Source organism: Chinchilla lanigera, unplaced genomic scaffold, assembly GCF_000276665.1.
Source record: "Chinchilla lanigera isolate Chin_1 unplaced genomic scaffold, ChiLan1.0 scaffold00095, whole genome shotgun sequence".
Classification (NCBI taxonomy): domain Eukaryota; kingdom Metazoa; phylum Chordata; class Mammalia; order Rodentia; family Chinchillidae; genus Chinchilla; species Chinchilla lanigera.
The window spans coordinates 3,312,796-3,331,798 of record NW_004955496.1 but is presented as its reverse complement, the minus strand read 5'-3'; the positions used below and the strand labels follow the sequence as shown (position 1 = coordinate 3,331,798).

Here is a 19,003-nt window from a genome sequence, read left to right as displayed (position 1 = left end):
GTGAGGCACACTGGAAATAGTCCTCAGGCTGTGTTAGCACTGAACAAATGGAGGGGAAGCAGCAGCTGTGTGGATGGGTGGATAACTCCTGTTGATTGGTTCCAGCCCCTGGAGGATGCTTTCCAAGGCTTGGGTCAAGCTTTTACCAACAACTTGGATAAGTTTATTGAAGTTAGATACTGAAGACAACTGACATAACTGTGGTTGACTCAAAGCTGGAAAGTGTTCGTGTGTGGAGATAACCAGTACACGGAGGGTCAGATCAGCAGGTACCAGTGAGGAGAGTAGACTCTAACGGAGCGTGGTGTGAAAGACTTCAGTTTTGGTGGATAGTGAAATGAGTGTGACTTAACCCTGTGGTATTACTTTCCAAAAAATGGCCAATTTCCATAAAAATATGATACCTCTCCAGAATGGAAAATCTGCTGTGGTTAAGTGACTTGGGAACATTTTTTTGGTCTGAGAGTAGAGTTAACTGTAGATGATTCAGGATAGAATGACCTGGGCAGAAGGATATCTTAAGGCTGTGAAAAACAGTTGAAGGAACCAGAATATTCAAGCTGAGGAGAAATGAATGGGGTTGGGCTGTTCCCCAGTAATTGACCCAGGGTGAGAGGTGTTCTCTGACCACCAGGGGATGGAGGGGTGAAAATGACAGAGACAGATTTGGGGTCCCTCTCAGTTTTCCAACAGAGCTGTTTCAAAAGAGACCAAGCAAGTGGAAGGGTGGGCTTCTCTTAGGGGAGCCATTTGTCTGGGTGGCATATGGCGAGATGCTGTGGAATTGCTCCCAGCCCTGTGAGCATTACTTAGAAAACCCCTAATGCAGCTGCAGCTGTGAGAGCCTCTCTTCACGGTGGAAGGCTGGAGGAAATCAGTGAGCAGGTTGCTAGCTTATTAGAAAGGATAGGAGCCCAAGGACGGGGAGTGTGGAGGAAGGGAGAGTGCACGCTGCGTGTCAGCAAGCAGCTGCACAATCTCCTTCTGCAGTATGTCAGGGAATTCTGACCTTATACCAGTGAGAAGCCATCAGTGAGGTTTATCTTTTCATGCCTGTTTTTCTTCTGAGAAGTTCAGGTGGAGTTTGGAGGTTTCAGTGGAGTGTGTGTGTGTGTGTGTGTGTGTGTGTGTGTGAGAGAGAGAGAGAGAGAGAGAGAGAGAGACAAGTAAAGGCCAGAGAAGCATATAAGGAATTTAATAAATAATTTCTGCATATTATTCTAATTAACACAGTTTACTTGTTTCTATCCAGATTATACCATTTGTGAAAGAATGTACAATGTTTGGGTTTCCAGTTATGATTGATTTTAATGATGTGTAGTTCTTATGCAAGATCTAGATCTGCAGACATATTTATACACTGAAGAAAACCCTCAATTAAATAGATTTACAACCTGGAGGAACAGCTACCAAATGAGTGTGTTTGCCAACTGCCTTTCCTGGCACTACTAGGTTTTATCACATTCGGTCTTCAACTTCACCATGAGAGGTAAAATTAGTACAGTCCCCCATGGAATGGAAAACTGTCTGCTCACAGATGGGGTGATGTGCTGCAGGGTGTAGCTGTAGCCGAGAATGTCCCTTTCCAGGAGATGAGGGTAGACCTGCAGAACTCTGGTCTTTCCTGATCCAGAGTCAGAGGCACATGGCTCGGTTTTGTCTGCTACTGGGAAATGCAAGGAGTTTACTTAAACTATGACACGTGTGCCAGTGTGTGCATACAAGTGTGTCTATGGCAGTATTAAAATCATTATTTTGAAACAGGGTGATCAAAATATACAGTGAATATTTACATTTTTTTTTTTAAATTACAATGAAATACCCAGAAGGGGAATAGCTGGGTTGAATGGGACTTCTACACCTAATTTTCTGAGGAATCTCCGTACTGATTTCCATACTGATTATAGTCTACACTCCCACCAGCAGTGGAGAAGGGTTCCTTTTCCCCCACAGCCCCTCCAGCATTTGTTATTGATTTATTTGTTGATGATAGTGATTCTTTCTGGAGTGAAATGGAATCTCAGTGTTATTTTAATTTGCATTTCTCGAATGACCAATGATGTTGAATGGTACAATAGATACTGTGAAAGGGAACGAAATTGCTCAAAGGGAAGGAACAATTGGGATGAAGGAATGGAGAAAAGAAAGAAGAGAAAAAAATATACATGGATATACAAGGATAGCCAGGATAATTGTACTGCTGATGTCTATTGGTTTATTGAAAGGAACAGTTAATGCTGAAATTTTTTTGACCAATTTTGCATGCTTATATCTGTTAATCTGAACAACTAATTTAAAGGTAACAATATGCAATATAACAACCATTATTGAATTCCTGCCATCTTGATTAGTGAAACTCTGTATCATTTCTATTTTTTAGTTATTTTTTTATTCTCTTTTTTTGATCAATCTTGCATTCTTACGTTGAGTAATCTGAGCAGTTTCGTTGAAGATAACAGTATGTAATATAACAACATTGTTAATTTCTTCTCATCTTGTTTTGAAATTGTGTATCTTTTTTACTGTTTTTGTATTGTTTTGTTTTTATCTTTGTTGTTGTTTTGCTTTCTTTTCTCTTTAAAAGAAAAAAAAGGAAAAAATTACAATAAAAGACATATTGTCATTAATCACCCTAAAGTGCTCCCCATTGCTTCAGCCACATTTATCTCACTGTTCTTGTCGCTTTGTGAAGCAGCTCTGGAGTCCTTTATCCTGAGTGTCTTTATGAGGTAGGATAAAAAATACAATGATTGCTGCCATGAGCGCCATCCAACCAAAAGGCAGCTAATAGAAACAGACATTATGTCCTCAGCCACCTTATTCACTGGATCTGGCACGGTGCAACTTTTAGTTCTACCCTGAAGTCAGAGTGGCCGTGAAGGGGAAACATTTTGAATAGGTTCAGGACATTGAAATACCCACACCAGCAAAACTGAAGACACTTAGGAAAGAGGCCTTCCAGAACTGCCGCAGAAAGTGGCAAGAATGATGGGATAAGTGTCCAAAATTTGGGGTTGGGTCAATGACCATATGTTTTTTACTGTAATAATTAAAAAATATATAAACACACCATATTTTTTATCATACCTCATCCATGTAAATAGAAAAATAAATTAACAATGAAAACAAAAGCTCTCTAGCTTCCCAACTTACCTCTTTTCCTGTCCAGATGCGCCAGTCCCTGGTTCTTTCTAGACATATCTGCAGATGGTGGCACTCCCTTCTGTCACCTGATGATAACATATTAGGAATTAACACGAAGAGCATGGGCTCTGAAGCCAGAATGCCTGGGCTGAAGCCCAGCACTGCCTGCTACCTTTGACCTTGAGCAAGTTAAAGGCAGGTCATCAATAGCATCTGTGACACATCTTGCAAAGCCTTTCAAGCAGCGTCTGCTCAGGGTCACCTCATCAGCGATGTCAGTTCCTGTTGTTGAAGACTGTCCTGTGTCAGTCCACACAGAGCACCTGCATTCTTGCCTACAGCTGTCATTGCCCCGCCCATCAGCTGTTCCCCCAAAATGTAGCACCAGCCCCAACTGGGCAGCCCCTGTTCTGGCCTTTTCCTAGTGCAGGCAGTACTGCAGCTAATAACCCTGCACAGATACTGCTTCATGTTTGTTGAATGTATCTGTAGGATAAACTCCTGCAGGTGGGATTACTGAGTGAAAAGGGAATTTGCATTCTAAATTTTGATAGATTCTACATGACCTTTCTTTAAGGTTGTAGCAACTTACATTCCCATCAGCAATATTTGAGAGCCACGAGCAAAACAGATATAGAGCTATTTTTAATCATTGCCAAACTTATAGGTTAAAAAGTATTACATTTCAATTTTAACTTGCACGTCTTTCTTTTGTGAAAAGATGACCATATATTCACATATTCAAGTCATTTTTTTCTGCAATGCCCCTTATTTTTCTTTGTTTTATCATTGAATTATAAAAATTCTTTGTATGAAAAGGAAAATTATCTCTCTCACGTTGCAAATATTTTTAAAACTTGTTTGCTTATCTGAATGTTTTATAATTTTTTTCACCTTTAAAAAGTAAAAATTTGGAAACCTAACTGTTCCCCAATAAGAAATTGGCTAGATAATTATTGGCATACTTATGGCTATGAAAAATATATTTGTTGACATAAAGAAATATCTATGATATATTTAATGAAAAAAGCAAGTTGTAATACTACAAGGTGCTTTATGTCCTCCCTCCCTCACCCTCCCCCACCCATCATTAGAAGTCAGACTATTTATGTTGGCACTCATGGCAGGATGGCGCTCATGGCAGGGAGAAATGGCACCAAGCCATAATGATCTTACATCTACCTGGGTTTTTTAGCCAGGCTATAAAATACAAATAGAATCACTGCAGGACCCCTATATCCCCCCATCTCTTCCTTTGACCGCACAGTTAACACATTAAAGTGATGGGTATGATAGTGTTCTTTTTGTAAATTAAGATTATAAAGGCACCAGCCAGTGTGGAATTAAAGATAAGTAGATTCATTTTTAAATTCCAACTTCCTGGACAAGTTGGCAGCCAGCATCTACTATTATTTACTATTCCCTCGCCCTAATTCTTTAGATGTTGTGATGTTAAATTGAAGGAAAACATTGAATATAGTTTTACATTTAAACCAGTATATTGGGATCAGAGGTGCAAATTTTATGTAGTAGGTAACTTGTCAGCTCTGCTGGATTAATTTTCCTCTTAGTTACTGTCTAACTTTGTGGCATTTCATTTCACATCACAGGGAAAGAATTATTTACAGTAGAAAAAGCAAAACGATACAGAACAGCTCTACGGAGGAAGAACAGTTGTAATCTCTTTTATTCCTAGCTAATTTTGGAGTTTCAAGTGCGTATGCAGAAAGATTTGCAGCTTTTATCAGGATGCCTTGGTTTTTTAGGTTGTTCTGTTTGCAAGCAGCATCTCAAAAAATGGTATTAGAGTACATTCCATCAGGACATAAGACATCCCTGTTTGCTTAGAACTCGCAGGTTCTCTGTAATAACCGTGTGTCTTCAGATTCACCAGCATACCTATGACTCAAGAGCTGACTTAGCAGGAGATACTTGAAATCCATGTGCACGTTTTGGCCCCATGTCTTCTGGATTAACTTGTGGCAGAGGGGATGGGGATAGGTAGGAAGGAGGAGAAGAAATTTTGTGTTCAGTGATTTAGACATGGACATCAGGACCCATTTCCTGCAGTGTTTGCTGTATTCCTGGAAATCCATTCACTCATTCAGTAAAGGCTCTTAAACCCCTACTTTATGCTAGGAGCATAGGGGGAAATTGAAATCGAGGGAAGGTTTGGTTCTGACTTCCAGTCATTCACAGCCTTCTGGGCTCCAACCGCACCTTCCCCATGAGCAGATCGGTGTCAAAATGTCCAGGGCGTTTTTCATTTGACAGGAAAATAAAACCACCTGAAGCCAGTGTCGTGTGGACCCGGGTGGAGTTTCAAAACCGCATGTGTGACTTTTTCTCAAGAAGCAGCACGCACACCTGTCACCCTGGTGCTTACACTTGTGGTTTTTTATTTGCAATTCTCTTAACCATGGAGGGAAGTGACTTTGTAGGTGACAAAGGATGACACTAGACGTTCCTTGTCATGTGCAAGTTTAAGAACGCGCATCCACTTATATGCAATAGAAGAAAATAGGTTAATGTATAAAGTAGGTGTGGTGGTACAGCTTCGCCTTCCTGTCAGAGAGTTTCCAGCCACTTTCCTCCAATATAGTCACTGCTCCTGGTTTTCAGATGCCCAAGACTTCCTGGAGTTAGGGTTGACCAGTGTGGACAGCATAGCCAGTGATGTCTCTAGAAGATCCTGCTGGATTTTAAGATTTTTTTAAAGCAGGAGGAGAATAAGCAGGTAAAGCTCATTAAATGCCTGTGTGCTTTGCTGCATACAGAACTTTCTCCCAGGAAATATAGGGTCAGTTCTACCAAACTACTGAGGCAGTGTGGTGGTGGGTGTTGGACAACACAGCCAGAGGGGGGCAGGATCACACACTTGGGTGTTGTATGTGTGTGTAGCACTGTGTATGTCTGGCTGTATTCCATTGGAAATATTCATAGTGTTTAGATTGCTAAACACTTTATTGTGTGTCTTTGACATAACTTCTACTCTCCATGAGGGATTTTTGCAGATATGAAAGAATTTAAGACAGAGAAACAAGTGATAGCTCCTCCCAAAGTCTGGAGGGCCTCACTAGTGGCCGTCCTGGGGATAAGTTCATGAAAGCACAGAGCGAGGCCGCCATCCCTGCTCCCTGTGGCCCTCACACACACCCGCCTGCTGTTTCCATTGCAGGTGGGCAGTACCTGACCGTGGCGGCCAAGGCCCCTGGGGGGAGAGCCGCGCGCCTGGTGCTGCCGCTCGGCCACCTCCTGCACTCGGGGGACGCATGCCTGACCTTCAGGCACAAAGTGACCGGGCTGCACTCGGGCACACTGCAGGTGTCCGTGAGGAGACATGGCGGCCACGGGGCAGCCCTGTGGGGCAGAGACAGCGGCCGTGGCTGGAGGCGGACGCAGATCACCTTGCGGGGTGCAGACATCAAGAGCGTGAGTAGAAAAGTTAAAAACAGAAATAGAAATGTCCGCAGGATTGGGCGGCAGAGTACGGAACTGTGCTGCTGTTCTCTGTCCTTTAGTTCCTTACACCTCCAGCTTTGACGGCCAGTAATTACTGTGCAGGGGTTCTTTCTTCTCTTTTTAAATGTTTCTTCTTTCTTTTTTTTCTTTAAGACGGGGTATCACTACATAGTTGAGGCTGGCCTTGAACTCACTGTGTATTCTAGGCTGGTCTCAAACTCACAGCAGTCCCCCTGCCTCAGCCTTCTGAGAGCTAGGATTACAGGCTTGCACCCCCACACCCAGCTAAATGTTTCTTTAAAGTTCATTCTTCCCCTTTGTCAGAGGCCCTGGTCAAGCAGTTTTGAATGGAAAGCCAGAAGTACCATCAGAAAGCACTGCTCTATTCAAGACAGCATACAGACGAAGCTTAGGTTGACTATGGAAGTTTATTTTAAAAGTAATAAAGTCACTATAACAAGAAAATGATCTGAGACATTCCACCAAAATAACACATGCATTTGGAAAAGGGTCACCTTTGTGCTGATGCTTATGAAACCTTTGCTAGAAAGAGACAGTGTATATGCTTGCAGATACAGTTTCTCCAGACGATTTTGGGAAGAAAATACAGACTCCATCAGTACAGTTTTCAGCAGGTTACTTCAGTTTGTTTGACTCTTTGAGTTTTAAGTTTTTTTCTTAATATTTATATTACTTGGGCAGAAAAACCCAAGAAAATAAATAGCTTCAAACTGGACATTGAAATGATTCTGGTGTTTTAGAAGGAGCAGGGACTTTCTGCAAAAGAGGAAACACAAGAGCAATGAGCGTATTAGTGTGCGAACAGGCAGACCCGCAGTGCGGGCCTAAGGCGCTCACCTTGGTCCTTCAGGAAGAAGCCCCACTGCTCAGAAGGAGGAGCTGAGGAGCACCTCCAGCGGGCGGCATGGTTGTGATCCTTTACATCTTTGGCTCAGGGGCTGTCCCTGATGTTTGGTCACATCCCTCCTGCTTTTCACCTTGGTCACGGTTGCCAAGAGCCCATTTTGTGAGCCTGCCTAAGGTGACTGGGTCTGCAGTCCAGGGAGTCACGTGGCCTGAAGGAGCATTTCCCTATGGCTTGAGTTTTATGTGGGGAACAAGCCCCTGGTGACATGGCCATGATGGACGGGTGTGTCCTCTGGCTGCCTGGCTTTGCGTTTGATTTGGGGGAAGGTTGGCCTGTATTCTGCTGCGGAAAGGGGACTAAAAGGGGCAGAGGCAGCCTCACTGGTTGTGTGTTCTCTCCTAGGTCATCTTCAAGGGTGAAAGGAGGCGTGGCCACCCCGGGGAGATCGGGTTGGATGACGTGAGCTTGAGGAGAGGCCCCTGCTCTGAAGAGCACTAGCGGCCCCACAGCTGGCAGCAGCTCCTGTGTTGCTCCCTCTTCCTTTTCCAGTCTTCACCTTTTCTGCCCCGCTCCCTCTTCCCAGGCCTAGACGAGCGGGCCAGGGGGCCAGGAGGGGACCGGGTGGTGACCCATGTCTCACAGGCCTGCTGTTGTGCAATCCCAGTGAGCAGGGACTCCCACACCCCCCAAAGGACAGGGGTGTCTGTAGACACATCCAAGCCATCGTGGGTGTCGCCTTCGAGCCCATGGCCCGTGCAGGGAGGCCTTGCCCGTGTGTGCCCTGCACCATCTTTCATCCTGGTTACAAAGTGCTCCTTGTAGTGGATGATGGGAGAAAACTTCAGAACTCTGTGCAAATGCCATTTTGCTCCCTGTTCAGTGTCGTGCCGTGCGTGGTGTTGACTTCCCTTAAGCTATGATGTGCGGCGTGCCTGTGAAATCAGTTTCCCCTCTCAATGAAGTTAGTTCTGGCCCGATCTGAACTCTTTTACTGCCACTCACTTTATGAAAGAAGGGTGTATAACATACCAAGAAGCATTTATTCTTGTTATCTGTATTTTTCTTATAAAGACAGTTATGTAGAGTGGGCACGGAATTCCTCAGTAGTTGCTGTGTTCTATGTAAATGTGCTATTGATATTAAGTATTTACGTGTTCCTGATATTTACAGACTCTAGTTGCAAAGTAAAAGGCAGCTTGTGATCTCCTGAGTTAAAAAAAATAAGGCAAAATGTCATCCAGTGTGGTGACCTTACATTGGCACTAAGAGAAAAATGGCAGAAGTGTCAGGTTATGGTGGAGGAGTGATGGAATTTTTCTAATGGTCTTGAATTGGATCATTATAAAGGATAATAAACCATTAACGTGATAAGAAACTGCAGTTAATATAGAAAACCCTCACTGTTGAGTTGACGGCTTTCACCGTCATAGAACATAGCTCTCTCTGGCCACCCCCAAGAAACTTTGTAAAGCTCTGGTTTTAGGGGAAGCCCTGTTTCTACCAGGAAGTGGGGAGGAAGTGTATGGGGGCTCCACTGGGACAGGTGGTCACACCCAGCTGAGATGTTTCGGGAAGAGTCGCTCCTGCCTTCTGGGACATGCCAGGGTCAGAGAGGAGGCCAGTCCTGGCATTGAGACCTTGGCTGTGTGCTGCAGGGTGCATCTCAGGCAGAGGCCACAATGGGAACTCTGTCACCCACAAGGAAAAACACCAACTTTCAAAAGGCAGCTTACTCCTGCAGCCTTTCTTCACATCTGATGGAGTAATCAGAGTATTTCTGCATTTGCCAGGAATCACAAAGATGATTAAAGGGGTTGAAAAAGAGAGCTCTATGATGAGAAATTAGAGGAAGTGGGATGATTCAGCCTGGAGAAGATTAAGGAGCCAAGCATAGGTTGCTGTCACATGTATGAAGGGGTGGCACAGAGGATGGTGGCCCCCTGTCCCCCATGGGCACTGAGAATAGAACAAGAGGATGTGGGCTTAGGAGTGCGAGGGAGCGATTCCTGCTGGGGGCACTTGTTAAATTAAAGTCCTTTATAAAAAAAAGAAGTGTGAACATCAATGTCTTGGCCTCCCTATGTCCGTCTCTCAGGACTAGATAAAAATTTACCTATTCAAGATAGGTTTCCCTCAAGGTAAAGCAGTGGGTTACGGCATCTCCCAGAAGATGTTTTGATCCTGCTACTCATGTGTAATGGAAATCTCCAGAGCTCAGCCATTTGGACAGGGCAGTCATTCAGCCCTTTCTGCTTGACCTCCCAATGGACGGCGCCCAAACGAGAAGATGCTGAGTTCATGGAAACAGCTCTTCTCCTGCAAAAATCTAGCAGGATCAAAGCAAGTAGAAACAAAAGGGAAAAACTCCCCCACACCGTTTATTCCTAATGAAGTTGCAGTGGACAGGTATCTCAGCAGTGTCCTAGTGTGGAGTGTAAGTGTTTCTTTCCTGGTAAAGGTATAAACCACTCACTTGCTCAACAGATGATGTTCCAGATGTTTTTAGAGAGACTCAATCAAGCACCGGTCAGAGAGGTTTTCATCTGGTGGAGGTACTTTTATCTGCTTCGTGTGTGACAGGTTAACATGGGTACTAAGAGTGTCATGCACAACATCTTTCACCTCAAATCTCCCAGGTTCCATGAAATACTAATGTTGTTTAATCATAGGCCCAAGAGCTGGTCTTTGCAACTTAACTTGTTAGAGACAGGGCTGGAGGGGAACAGAAATCATTAAGCTGTTGTGTAAAGGCCAGAAAACACGGTCTTAGATGCATTTTTAATGATTCATTTCCTTTTGGATCCTATAACTGCACAGCAGAAGATCAAAGAGGAAAACAATTGAAAATTTCACTGTTAGGTGCCAATAATACATTGCACTAAACTGATGGAAGAAGTTATCCAAAGTACTGTATAACATCCTGTTTATTATTTAATGTTTTCTAAGGTGAAAGTGGTTTTCCAAATGGTCAAATCAAAACAATTCTTCGTAAATAAAACACTGTTGACAATGCCAGGCCCCTGTTTCTTGTGTGTTGTGACTGGGAAGGGCATGAAGTAGTCCTTGGTGTTGCCCAGAAGCGTTTGAGGCAGAGCGTGCTGCACTGCTTGGAGGACCGGGACAAGAACGTCATCAACGTTAGTGGCTGGGGACAAAGGTGTTGCCTCTGTTTATAACTTCTCGGTCATAAAATGTGAGACATGTTCGTTACCCTTCACAGGAAAAGAGATGAGATGGTCACGCTGTGGTCCCCCTCTTAGTAAGTGGTCTTGGTTATGTTTTGTCATTTCATTGTAAACATTTGCTTCACATTCTTTTATGGGAAGGCAAGATAAGTTATAGGCAAATATTTAAATATGTACACACTAAGTGAAAAGTCCTTCTTACTAGTAATTTTGTTAGAATTTATAACATCTACTCACAGTCCAGTAAACTTTTCCTGATTTAATTTTAAAAAGACTATAAAGAAAATTAAAGAAACCAGGTAAGGCTAGAAGTTGTACACAGTGCCTTCCTTTCTCAGTAGTCAGACCTGGCAGTGACCGGCCACTCTCGGATAAATGCGTCATCCAGCTAAAAGGCAAATGCTGCGTGTCTTCTCCTCTCGGCCGGTTCTAATCATCCCTTTGGGACTGGGATGGAAACTCAGGTGTTCTGAGTTTTAACTCAGAAGTGAACCTTCCCGGAAGCCCTTTGACGTGGCCAGGGCAGAGGTGACTCCAGGATGCACTGTGTTTGAGCCCTGTGCGTGTGGCCCTGAGGTCCCACCCTGATCAGACTGCACTTGTGAGCTTTCAGTCTACAGAGTGAATGTTTATCGAAGTCCTGTAAGTAAATGGACAATTGCTGCTCCCAGGAAGGGTTTTTTGGGCTGCGCAATTTTGTGGAGTTTTGTGGGCTGCACAGTGTGGGGGACTTCTGGCCCCTTGCCTCACTGCTGCTCCTCTGTGCACCTGGGACTCACCTGACCTCTAGGGAGGGGTTGAGGCTGAGGCTGTGCATTTCTAGCCACTTCCTCGGTAACACCCTGGCGGCTGACCCTGGGGCCACGGTTGGAGTGGTTAGGACTTAATGCGAATGACCTGTGGAAGACTTGCCCCCCACTTTTAATACTGGGGGTTGAATCCAGGACCTATGCACTGAGCTACACTCCCCACTCCATTTTTAAATTTTATTTTGAGATAGTCTTGCAAAGCTGTCTAGGCAGAGCTTGAATTTAGGAGGTACACCACAACTTCGAGCTTAGGATTTGGGCCTTTATGACCATTTGCATTCAAAGTTGGGTGGACTGAAAGTCCATGGTTGCAAGATCCCCATTTGCAAAAATTCACCAAGTTCCAGTTAATTCTCTTTTAATTCTTTGAGCAAGGAACATTGACTTTCCCTTGTGGAACATTCGCTGCTTTATGTAAGAAATGGCAGACTTGAGGACGAAGGCGTCATGAGTGGGGGCACTTAGGGATGAGACCACCAGCCAGCCAGCTGCAGGTTAGAAGACCAGAGACAGCCATACAGTGTGACAGTCTTTTAATTATTAAGCTAGGGACGATCATTAATGCTTGTCAGGGTCTGGGATGCCAAACCTAGTGGCAACCTGGAATCACAGCACAGGTTGGCCCCAGGTTGGTTTTTCTGGCAGTGATTCATGAAAAGCTAAAAACTGAGCCCTTGCTTGCAAACGGATCATTTACTTTTGAAGAGTAAGTTCCCTACCCTGTAGGCTCCACGGCCCCTCCATGCCTGGTGTCCTGGTGTTAAACTGTCCACAGAGGTGGCGGCCGGGGACGGAGTCTGGGCACAGTGACACTGAAGAGCACCTGCTTGCCATGGCTGGGGCCCTGCCATCTAACGGGGAGAAGACGGCTCATGGCTGAGCATCCTGTGATCACAGAATGCAGGACTGTCTGGCCTGGAATGTGCCTGCAACATTCCAGAAGAGCACTGAGTTCAGGAAAACCTGATGCTCTAAACCAGCAATTTCTACAGCTTAGACCTGGGATAGCCCCAAAGGCTCCTATGTTAGACGCTTGGAACTTAGGGGACTGCTATGGGGAAGTGGTGGAACCTTGAAGGGGCGGGGCCTAGTGGAGGGTCGAAGGACACAGGGTGTGTCCTATCTCTGCCATCCCCACTTTCCAGCAGCCAGGAGGAGGTGAGTAGCTTCCTCAGCCAGGGGCTCCTGCCCCATTCTACAGGCCCAAGTGCATTGTTATCAGCTGACCCTGGATGGAAATCTCTGAAACTGAGTTAAAATAACCTTTCCTCTCTAAAGTCAATTATCTCAGCCGGGCTTGCTGCTGCACACCTGCCATGCCAGCATTCTGGGAGGCTGAGGTAGGTGGATTGAAAGTTGGAGACCAGCCTGGGCAACTTAGAGGAACCCTGTCTCAAAAATTTAAAAATGTTTTAAAAAGGCTGAGGGAGTAGCTCAGAGTGTGGGCCCTGGGTTCCATCTCCACTACCATCAAAAAACCAAACCAAACCCAAATAAAACAAAAAGTTGACTGTCCCAGGCATTTTGTCACAGTGACAAAAAGCTAACACTTCATGGAGTAGAGCTCCATGGCAGCATGGGCAGCGCAGAAGGATAGGGACACCATAGGATCAGAAGCCTGGGATGGGACCGGCGTGTGCCCAGGAGCTGCCTTTCCAGGGGACCGGCAGCTTCCATGTGAGGTTGTTCTGAGACCTCCCCATCTCTCTGATGCTGGGCTGGGCAGCACCACTAAGGAGCTGCACCCCAGCTCTGCTGCACTAGGCTCTGCAGGGCAAACTCTTGACCCAAGAAGCCCATGGCTTAAGGCCTGCAGGTTTGGCCTTTTGCTCTGGCTTGAGTGGTCCCTCAGTGATGTTTGAGATTTATGCTTTTGAGTTGGCAGTTCTGGGTCACAGATGCCACAGAAGGGCCCTGCCTCAGTTTACCCAGCACCTCCCCAAGCCATGCTGCCAGGCACCACAAGTACCTAAAGGTGTGGGATTCAGTGAGGTTCAGGGCCAATGCCTAATCTGGAGCAGCTGAGTCGGTGTGTGCTGCACCTGGAAGGACGAGCTATCACCAAGGCGCAGCACAATCACACAGAGCTCCTCTACCAGCTGTTTGGACAGGGAGAGCAGTTTCAAAGGCAGCTGAAAACTCTGAGGTATTTTCTCCCTCTGGGGAAATGAATTTCAGACACTTAGGTGAAGGAAAACTCATGAAAAATGAGATGCACAACATTGTCTTTAAAAGCTGAGCACAGGTGAGGGAAGAGCGCACAGAAAGTGTGCTCCATGCCGCGGGACGTTAGAGCTGGGGAACCTTGGGGAAGGGTTTGAGTGGCACAGCATCTGCAGCGTTTCTTTGAAAAGTGAAACCCACAAACTTTTCACCGTTGATCTGTGGCTCTCTACTTCTTGCCGTCTGTGAGACCAAGTGAGAAGGACTCCGATGCTTGCTCTGTGAAAAGGCAGGAGCAGGCCCTGGAGGGCCAGGTGCGATGTGATTCCGTCTCACTCCCTTTTGCAGTGAAGCACACCTGTTGATGCTAATGCTTTTCAGTGGCTCGATAATTCACTGTCAGACTGCTGCTCTGAGCTGCTGTCTTCCTTACTGTGCCATGTTCCCTGGAACCCCACACATGACTGATCTCCTGGAGAAGTACTAGGGATCTACAGCAAATCTGGCTTTGATTGCGGGGCTGTGGCCTGGGCAGGGGCTGATTCTTGAGCGCTGCCATTTATGGCCACACTTGGCTATGTGTGGGGACAGATTAGAAACTGTTCCTGCTACTTGTGCATAGGACTCCCTGTGCCAGAGCCAGAGGTTCTTAAAGCCTTTTTGATGAAACAGTGGACAGGGGAAAATATATCCAGAAAGAATGTTAGGGAGGTAATGAGGGAAACTCGATGCAGATGAAAATGTTTCTGTCCCAAATGAGTGGTTACACCTCCATGTGCCCAGGCCCACCTGCCCAGGGCCACCCTGACTCATCCTTGGGGATGGCAAGGTCACAGAGAGAGCTAGAAGCTGCAGGTCGATGCGTGTACAAATGCATCTTATCTAATATCTCATCACACCTCACTTGATGACAATAATTCCTGCACTGGAGCACCTGAGAATAAATTATGTTAAGTCCCTGAGTTTATTGCCAAGAGCTCTGAGAGGGTCAATAGGGACCCGATGCCAAAGGTCATGTAGGGGGGTTGCAGCCCCAGGGCTCAACTCAGCTCTGAGGTTGAAAGCTGCCCCTATGGCAGAGCTGGAGTGGCTCCTCTTTGGCTCCCTGCAGGGCCCAGAGAGGACTTGGGGTCTGGTGACCAAGGAGCCCAGGGAACATGTTTACAAGTGCAGAAGAGTAATAAATGCTCAGTGTGGAGCACTGAGGAATGCAGAGAGGAGAGGAGGGAGGAGGGAGAGGACATCAGAGCTCAGCGTGGGAATAGTCATGGCTGACACTTAGGGGCACTTCTCTGGCTTTTTTTTTTTATCTATACAACTTCAACCTGCAGGTTCGTAAGGAGTAGCTTTCCTTGCAGCCACACTATCTCTGTCACCTCAGTGTAGGGGCTGTATAGTACTCTATTACACGGGTAAAGCACAGATATTCAGTTGTTTCTGTGGGACTGAGCCTGCCTCTGTAGCCAGCCCGCTTGGGACTGCAGAAGCCTAATTATGCTGCAGGAAACGAGTCCCAGTACGGGTGTAATTGCTGGCCTCTTTCTGCCCCTCGCTTGCTCCAGTGAGCCGTGGAAACCTTCCCTGCAGGCCCGGGATGTGGTCCAGGAGGTCAGGTTCTCAGGAAAGCCAGCCCCGAGCCTGGGGTTGTCCCTTAGAAACAGAATAGGAAATTTGCCTTTTCGATTCAGAAGCATTTTGTTTAAACACACACACACACACACACACACACACACACAAAACTGCACTAGAAAAAGTTAACAGTTTCATTCTGTTTTTGATAACTAAAGCTCTCTCACACTGAGGATATGGTCAAAGTTTAGATGTCCTTATGGATCACTTAGCTCCATGCCCCCAGCAAAACACCCATGGATCAAACGGGAGACAGAAAACCAGGTAAATGTGTGGCCAGACCAGCACCAGCCTATCACAGTCCCGAAGGAACAAAGGACCTAGAGGCCCTCTGATAATTAAAGTTTAGAATACTGCTTTCTAATCAGATTTTCTTGAAAATAGCATTTTTATGCCAACAAGTACTTAAGCTAATGGATATTAGCCAAGAATTGTGTTGCTTTGGATTAAATGCTGAGAAAATTATAAAAATGACACTAGGTCTGGAGGCTGTGAGGTAATATTTAGAAACAAAATAGCAAAAACAAACAAAACAAGCCCTTGTCCTCCTCTGGTTGGAAATGTGTCCACGTTTAGCCTCCATGGCGTCCACTGAACACCAGAAGCAAGTTAGCAGGGCTCGGGTGGGAACGGTTCCCTTCCGTGGGCTCCATCACTGTGCTTTCTTTGTGCTCTCAGGGACTGTCATGCCCACAGTGCTCCCGAGTGGACAACCCTCTTCCACCAGAGGATTCCAGCCCAGGATCACTTTCCACTCCTCTCCACACCACGAGCGAGCCACGTCCTGCCAGGCTCGACCCTGAGATTCCTTGGCTGGGTCAGAGCGGCCCTGGTCCTTTGATCTCTAAGCCAGGCTCCAAGTGTTCTCAGGCCCTTCACAGTTAGCCTTACATCCCAAACCACTGGCGTTCGTTTGTCCCAGGTGGATCCTAGGCAGTTCCCTCGTTCTCCCTCCTTACAGGCACTTTCATTTTCCCCAAGCAGTGCAGAAGCTCCTAGCACCTGTTTGGAAATTGAATGCAATCAGGTTTTGCAAGATCTTTGCCCTCAGGTTCGGATGAAAGCAGAGCTATCTGCTCTCCCTCAGGGAGGGACAGTTGAGGTCTCTGAGCCTCTGTCCCTCTCTGTGTCATTCTCTTGGGCTGTATCTGATGGCCCCAAAGCACCTCTGGCTACAAAACAGATGGGGTGGAGGAAATCTGCTTTGAACACTTTACCCATTTAATTTCTTTAGTTGCTAACAAAGAAAAAATAATGGCTTGTGAGCCTCAGTTTTAAAGAAGTCTTTTTAAGGAATGAAAAGGATGTGGGACAGGTGGTGTTTCCGCATTTGTATTGTGGTTAATCTTTGAAAGTGTCTCTTTGGTTGAATGAGAACAATGTGGTCATCTCAAAGCTGGATGAGCATTTTACAGGGTCCATTCCACTGGTCTGCAAAGGAGAAGTCACTGTGTTTCCCGGGTAGATGACACTGCAGGAAGGCGAGACTTGCATGTGTCCAAGCTTCCTACAAGCTAAGAGCCCAGTCGTCCTGGTGCCAGTTAGACACTCGTGATTTTAGGTGTCTATAGCATCACGTGGCCATCTGAGTCCCAGAATTCCCACAGAGAGGCTCTGGTGCCAGAGCCTTGCCCTTCTGTTGCGTGACACAGGTCAGGTGAGTGCCCTGTTGCCCCCTAGCAGACAGCACAGTGTGACCTTACTGTGTCTAGAGTCAGGATCTGGACATGAAGTGGCAAGGCCACAGCCACGCTGTCCCCAGGGCTGTGGCCTCATCTGAGATGAGATGTGGGAGGGGCCACTTCTAAGCTCGCACAGCTGCAGAATCTGGTCCCTCACATCTGCCTGACAGCTGTTCTAACCTCAGGCCTCTTTTGTTCCTTCCCATGGAGCTGCCCAGTGTCACTTGCATCTTCAGTGCCAGCGAAGCAAAGACCCATGTGACGGATGTTAAGAGACATCACTTAATGGTGTGCTTGCTCATAGCCACTCATCTGATTTGGGACTTACAGTGTTCTCAGTCCCTGATGCAAACTTAAAAGTAAGAGAATCAAGAACCCTGGATTCTTCCATTCCACCAAGATCCTGAGAAATAACTCCCTCTGTATATACAACAAATCTTCAAAGGGCTATTGTGATCCTGGGAGGAAAACTTTGCGAAGTAGTTTTCACTTTGATGTGTTAGCTTTTACCCTCTACTCGAAAGCAAATGTCTCTCTTCTCATACGTTTATGAGATCACTGACAACTGAGTTACCCATGTTTTTCCCTAAATGGGTCACACTTGTGTCAGAGAATACCAAGTTATTTTTATAAAAATGTTAAGTCTCTAGGTATTTTTAAAAATAGCCTTAATGGGCAGTTCTGTCAAGCGTGCACTGCTATTCTTAGCAAGTCTATGTCTTGTCAAGAGGCTCCAACTTGACTAATCCGAGGAGATTGGCCATCTGTCCTGAACAAGTTCATTTTTGCTCCAAACTTTGTGCGGCCTTCTCAGAATTCCCAGGGGACCAGGGTACACTGTTAAATACGGGCTGGCTAGGTGCCCGCCCTCCTGTTCGCCCACTATAGAAAATCCGAGACTTCCTTGAGCATGAAGGAAAGGGAGTGGTTGGCAGCTACTGCAATGAGGTCACTGGCTATTTTGTCCCAAGTGTCAGATGTCCCTTTGACCTGGCAATGTCACTTCCAAACTCCCAGCGTTTTCAAAGGATGTGGAAAGTACCATACTTTTCTTTTTTTTTTTTTTTGGTTTTTTGGTTTTTCTCCGGTACCGGGAACCGAACTCACGACCTTGCGCTTGCCAGGCAGGCGCTTTTGCCGCTGAGCTAAATCCCCAGCCCCCGGAAAGTACCATACTAAAAGCTAGGTTAATCCAGTTATTTTGGTCAATTGAAAACCCTGAAGTAATTGAATAATAAAGATGTGATCTTAGTTTATATTCCACCAGGCTCTTAACTGCTTCAATAAATGGCACTGATGATATTAAAAGAGGTTCTTGTCTCAGCAAAACACGCACAAGGCGTGCTGTTGAGTAAGCGGTTGTCACTGCAGAGGGGCAGCCCTTCTTCCCTTCCTCCTTCCTCCACGCCTGGTGTGTTCTGGTCACAGCGCATGATGTGCAGCAACTTAAAACACCATCAACAGCATGTTAGACTCTCAGATTTCTGAATAACCCCTGTCTGGGGAGACTGGCGAATGTGGAGGTGTCAGGTCTCATGCTTGGCCCTTGAGTCCCTGTTGGTGGAGACTACCCTCTCTCTGCCCCCTGTAGCCTCCTCATGTTCTTCTCCATCTTGGGGGCCCCAAGGAGACTTTGTCCCTGGACAGAAAAGACTACAGTCCTGTAAGTGGCTGTCTGCAGCTGAGAGCAGCTCTTGGGTGGAAGTTAGGTGGCTGCCGAGGTTGCAGGTGACAGCCGCCTGCTCAATGGATTGATTCCGCTTTAGCAGTGACCCAGCCAGCGTCTGGCCTCTGATTGACTCGTTTTGGTGTCTTCCTCATGCAGAGAAGTGAGGCATGGGTTGGGCACAGGTGCTGCAGGCCAGGTTCCCCTGGAGGAGGAGGCCTAAGCCTGGCAAGGCCTGGTCAGGAAGACAGACAAAGACCCGGATGTCCTGCAAGATGCGGGCACTCGGCCTGGGGCTGCCCAGCCAAGTTCAGTTCTTCCTGCTTCGGCCAAAGCTCCCATGGAGACACCGGGCAGGAAGCCAGCCTGAGGAGTCAGTGGGAGCCCGCCTGGTG

General features: G+C 46.3%; 1 protein-coding gene across 1 annotated transcript in view; it reads left to right on the top strand.

Moving 5' to 3' along the window:
• Positions 1–10,489, top strand: part of Npnt (nephronectin) — a gene marked incomplete at its 5' end in the record, with an annotated part of 67,316 nt that extends 56,827 nt beyond the window's left edge. The window contains 2 exon segments of the mRNA XM_013505415.1: positions 6,323–6,576; positions 7,877–10,489. Coding sequence (XP_013360869.1) covers positions 6,323–6,576; positions 7,877–7,972 — 350 coding nt within the window.
• Positions 10,490–19,003: the final 8,514 nt, after the last annotated feature.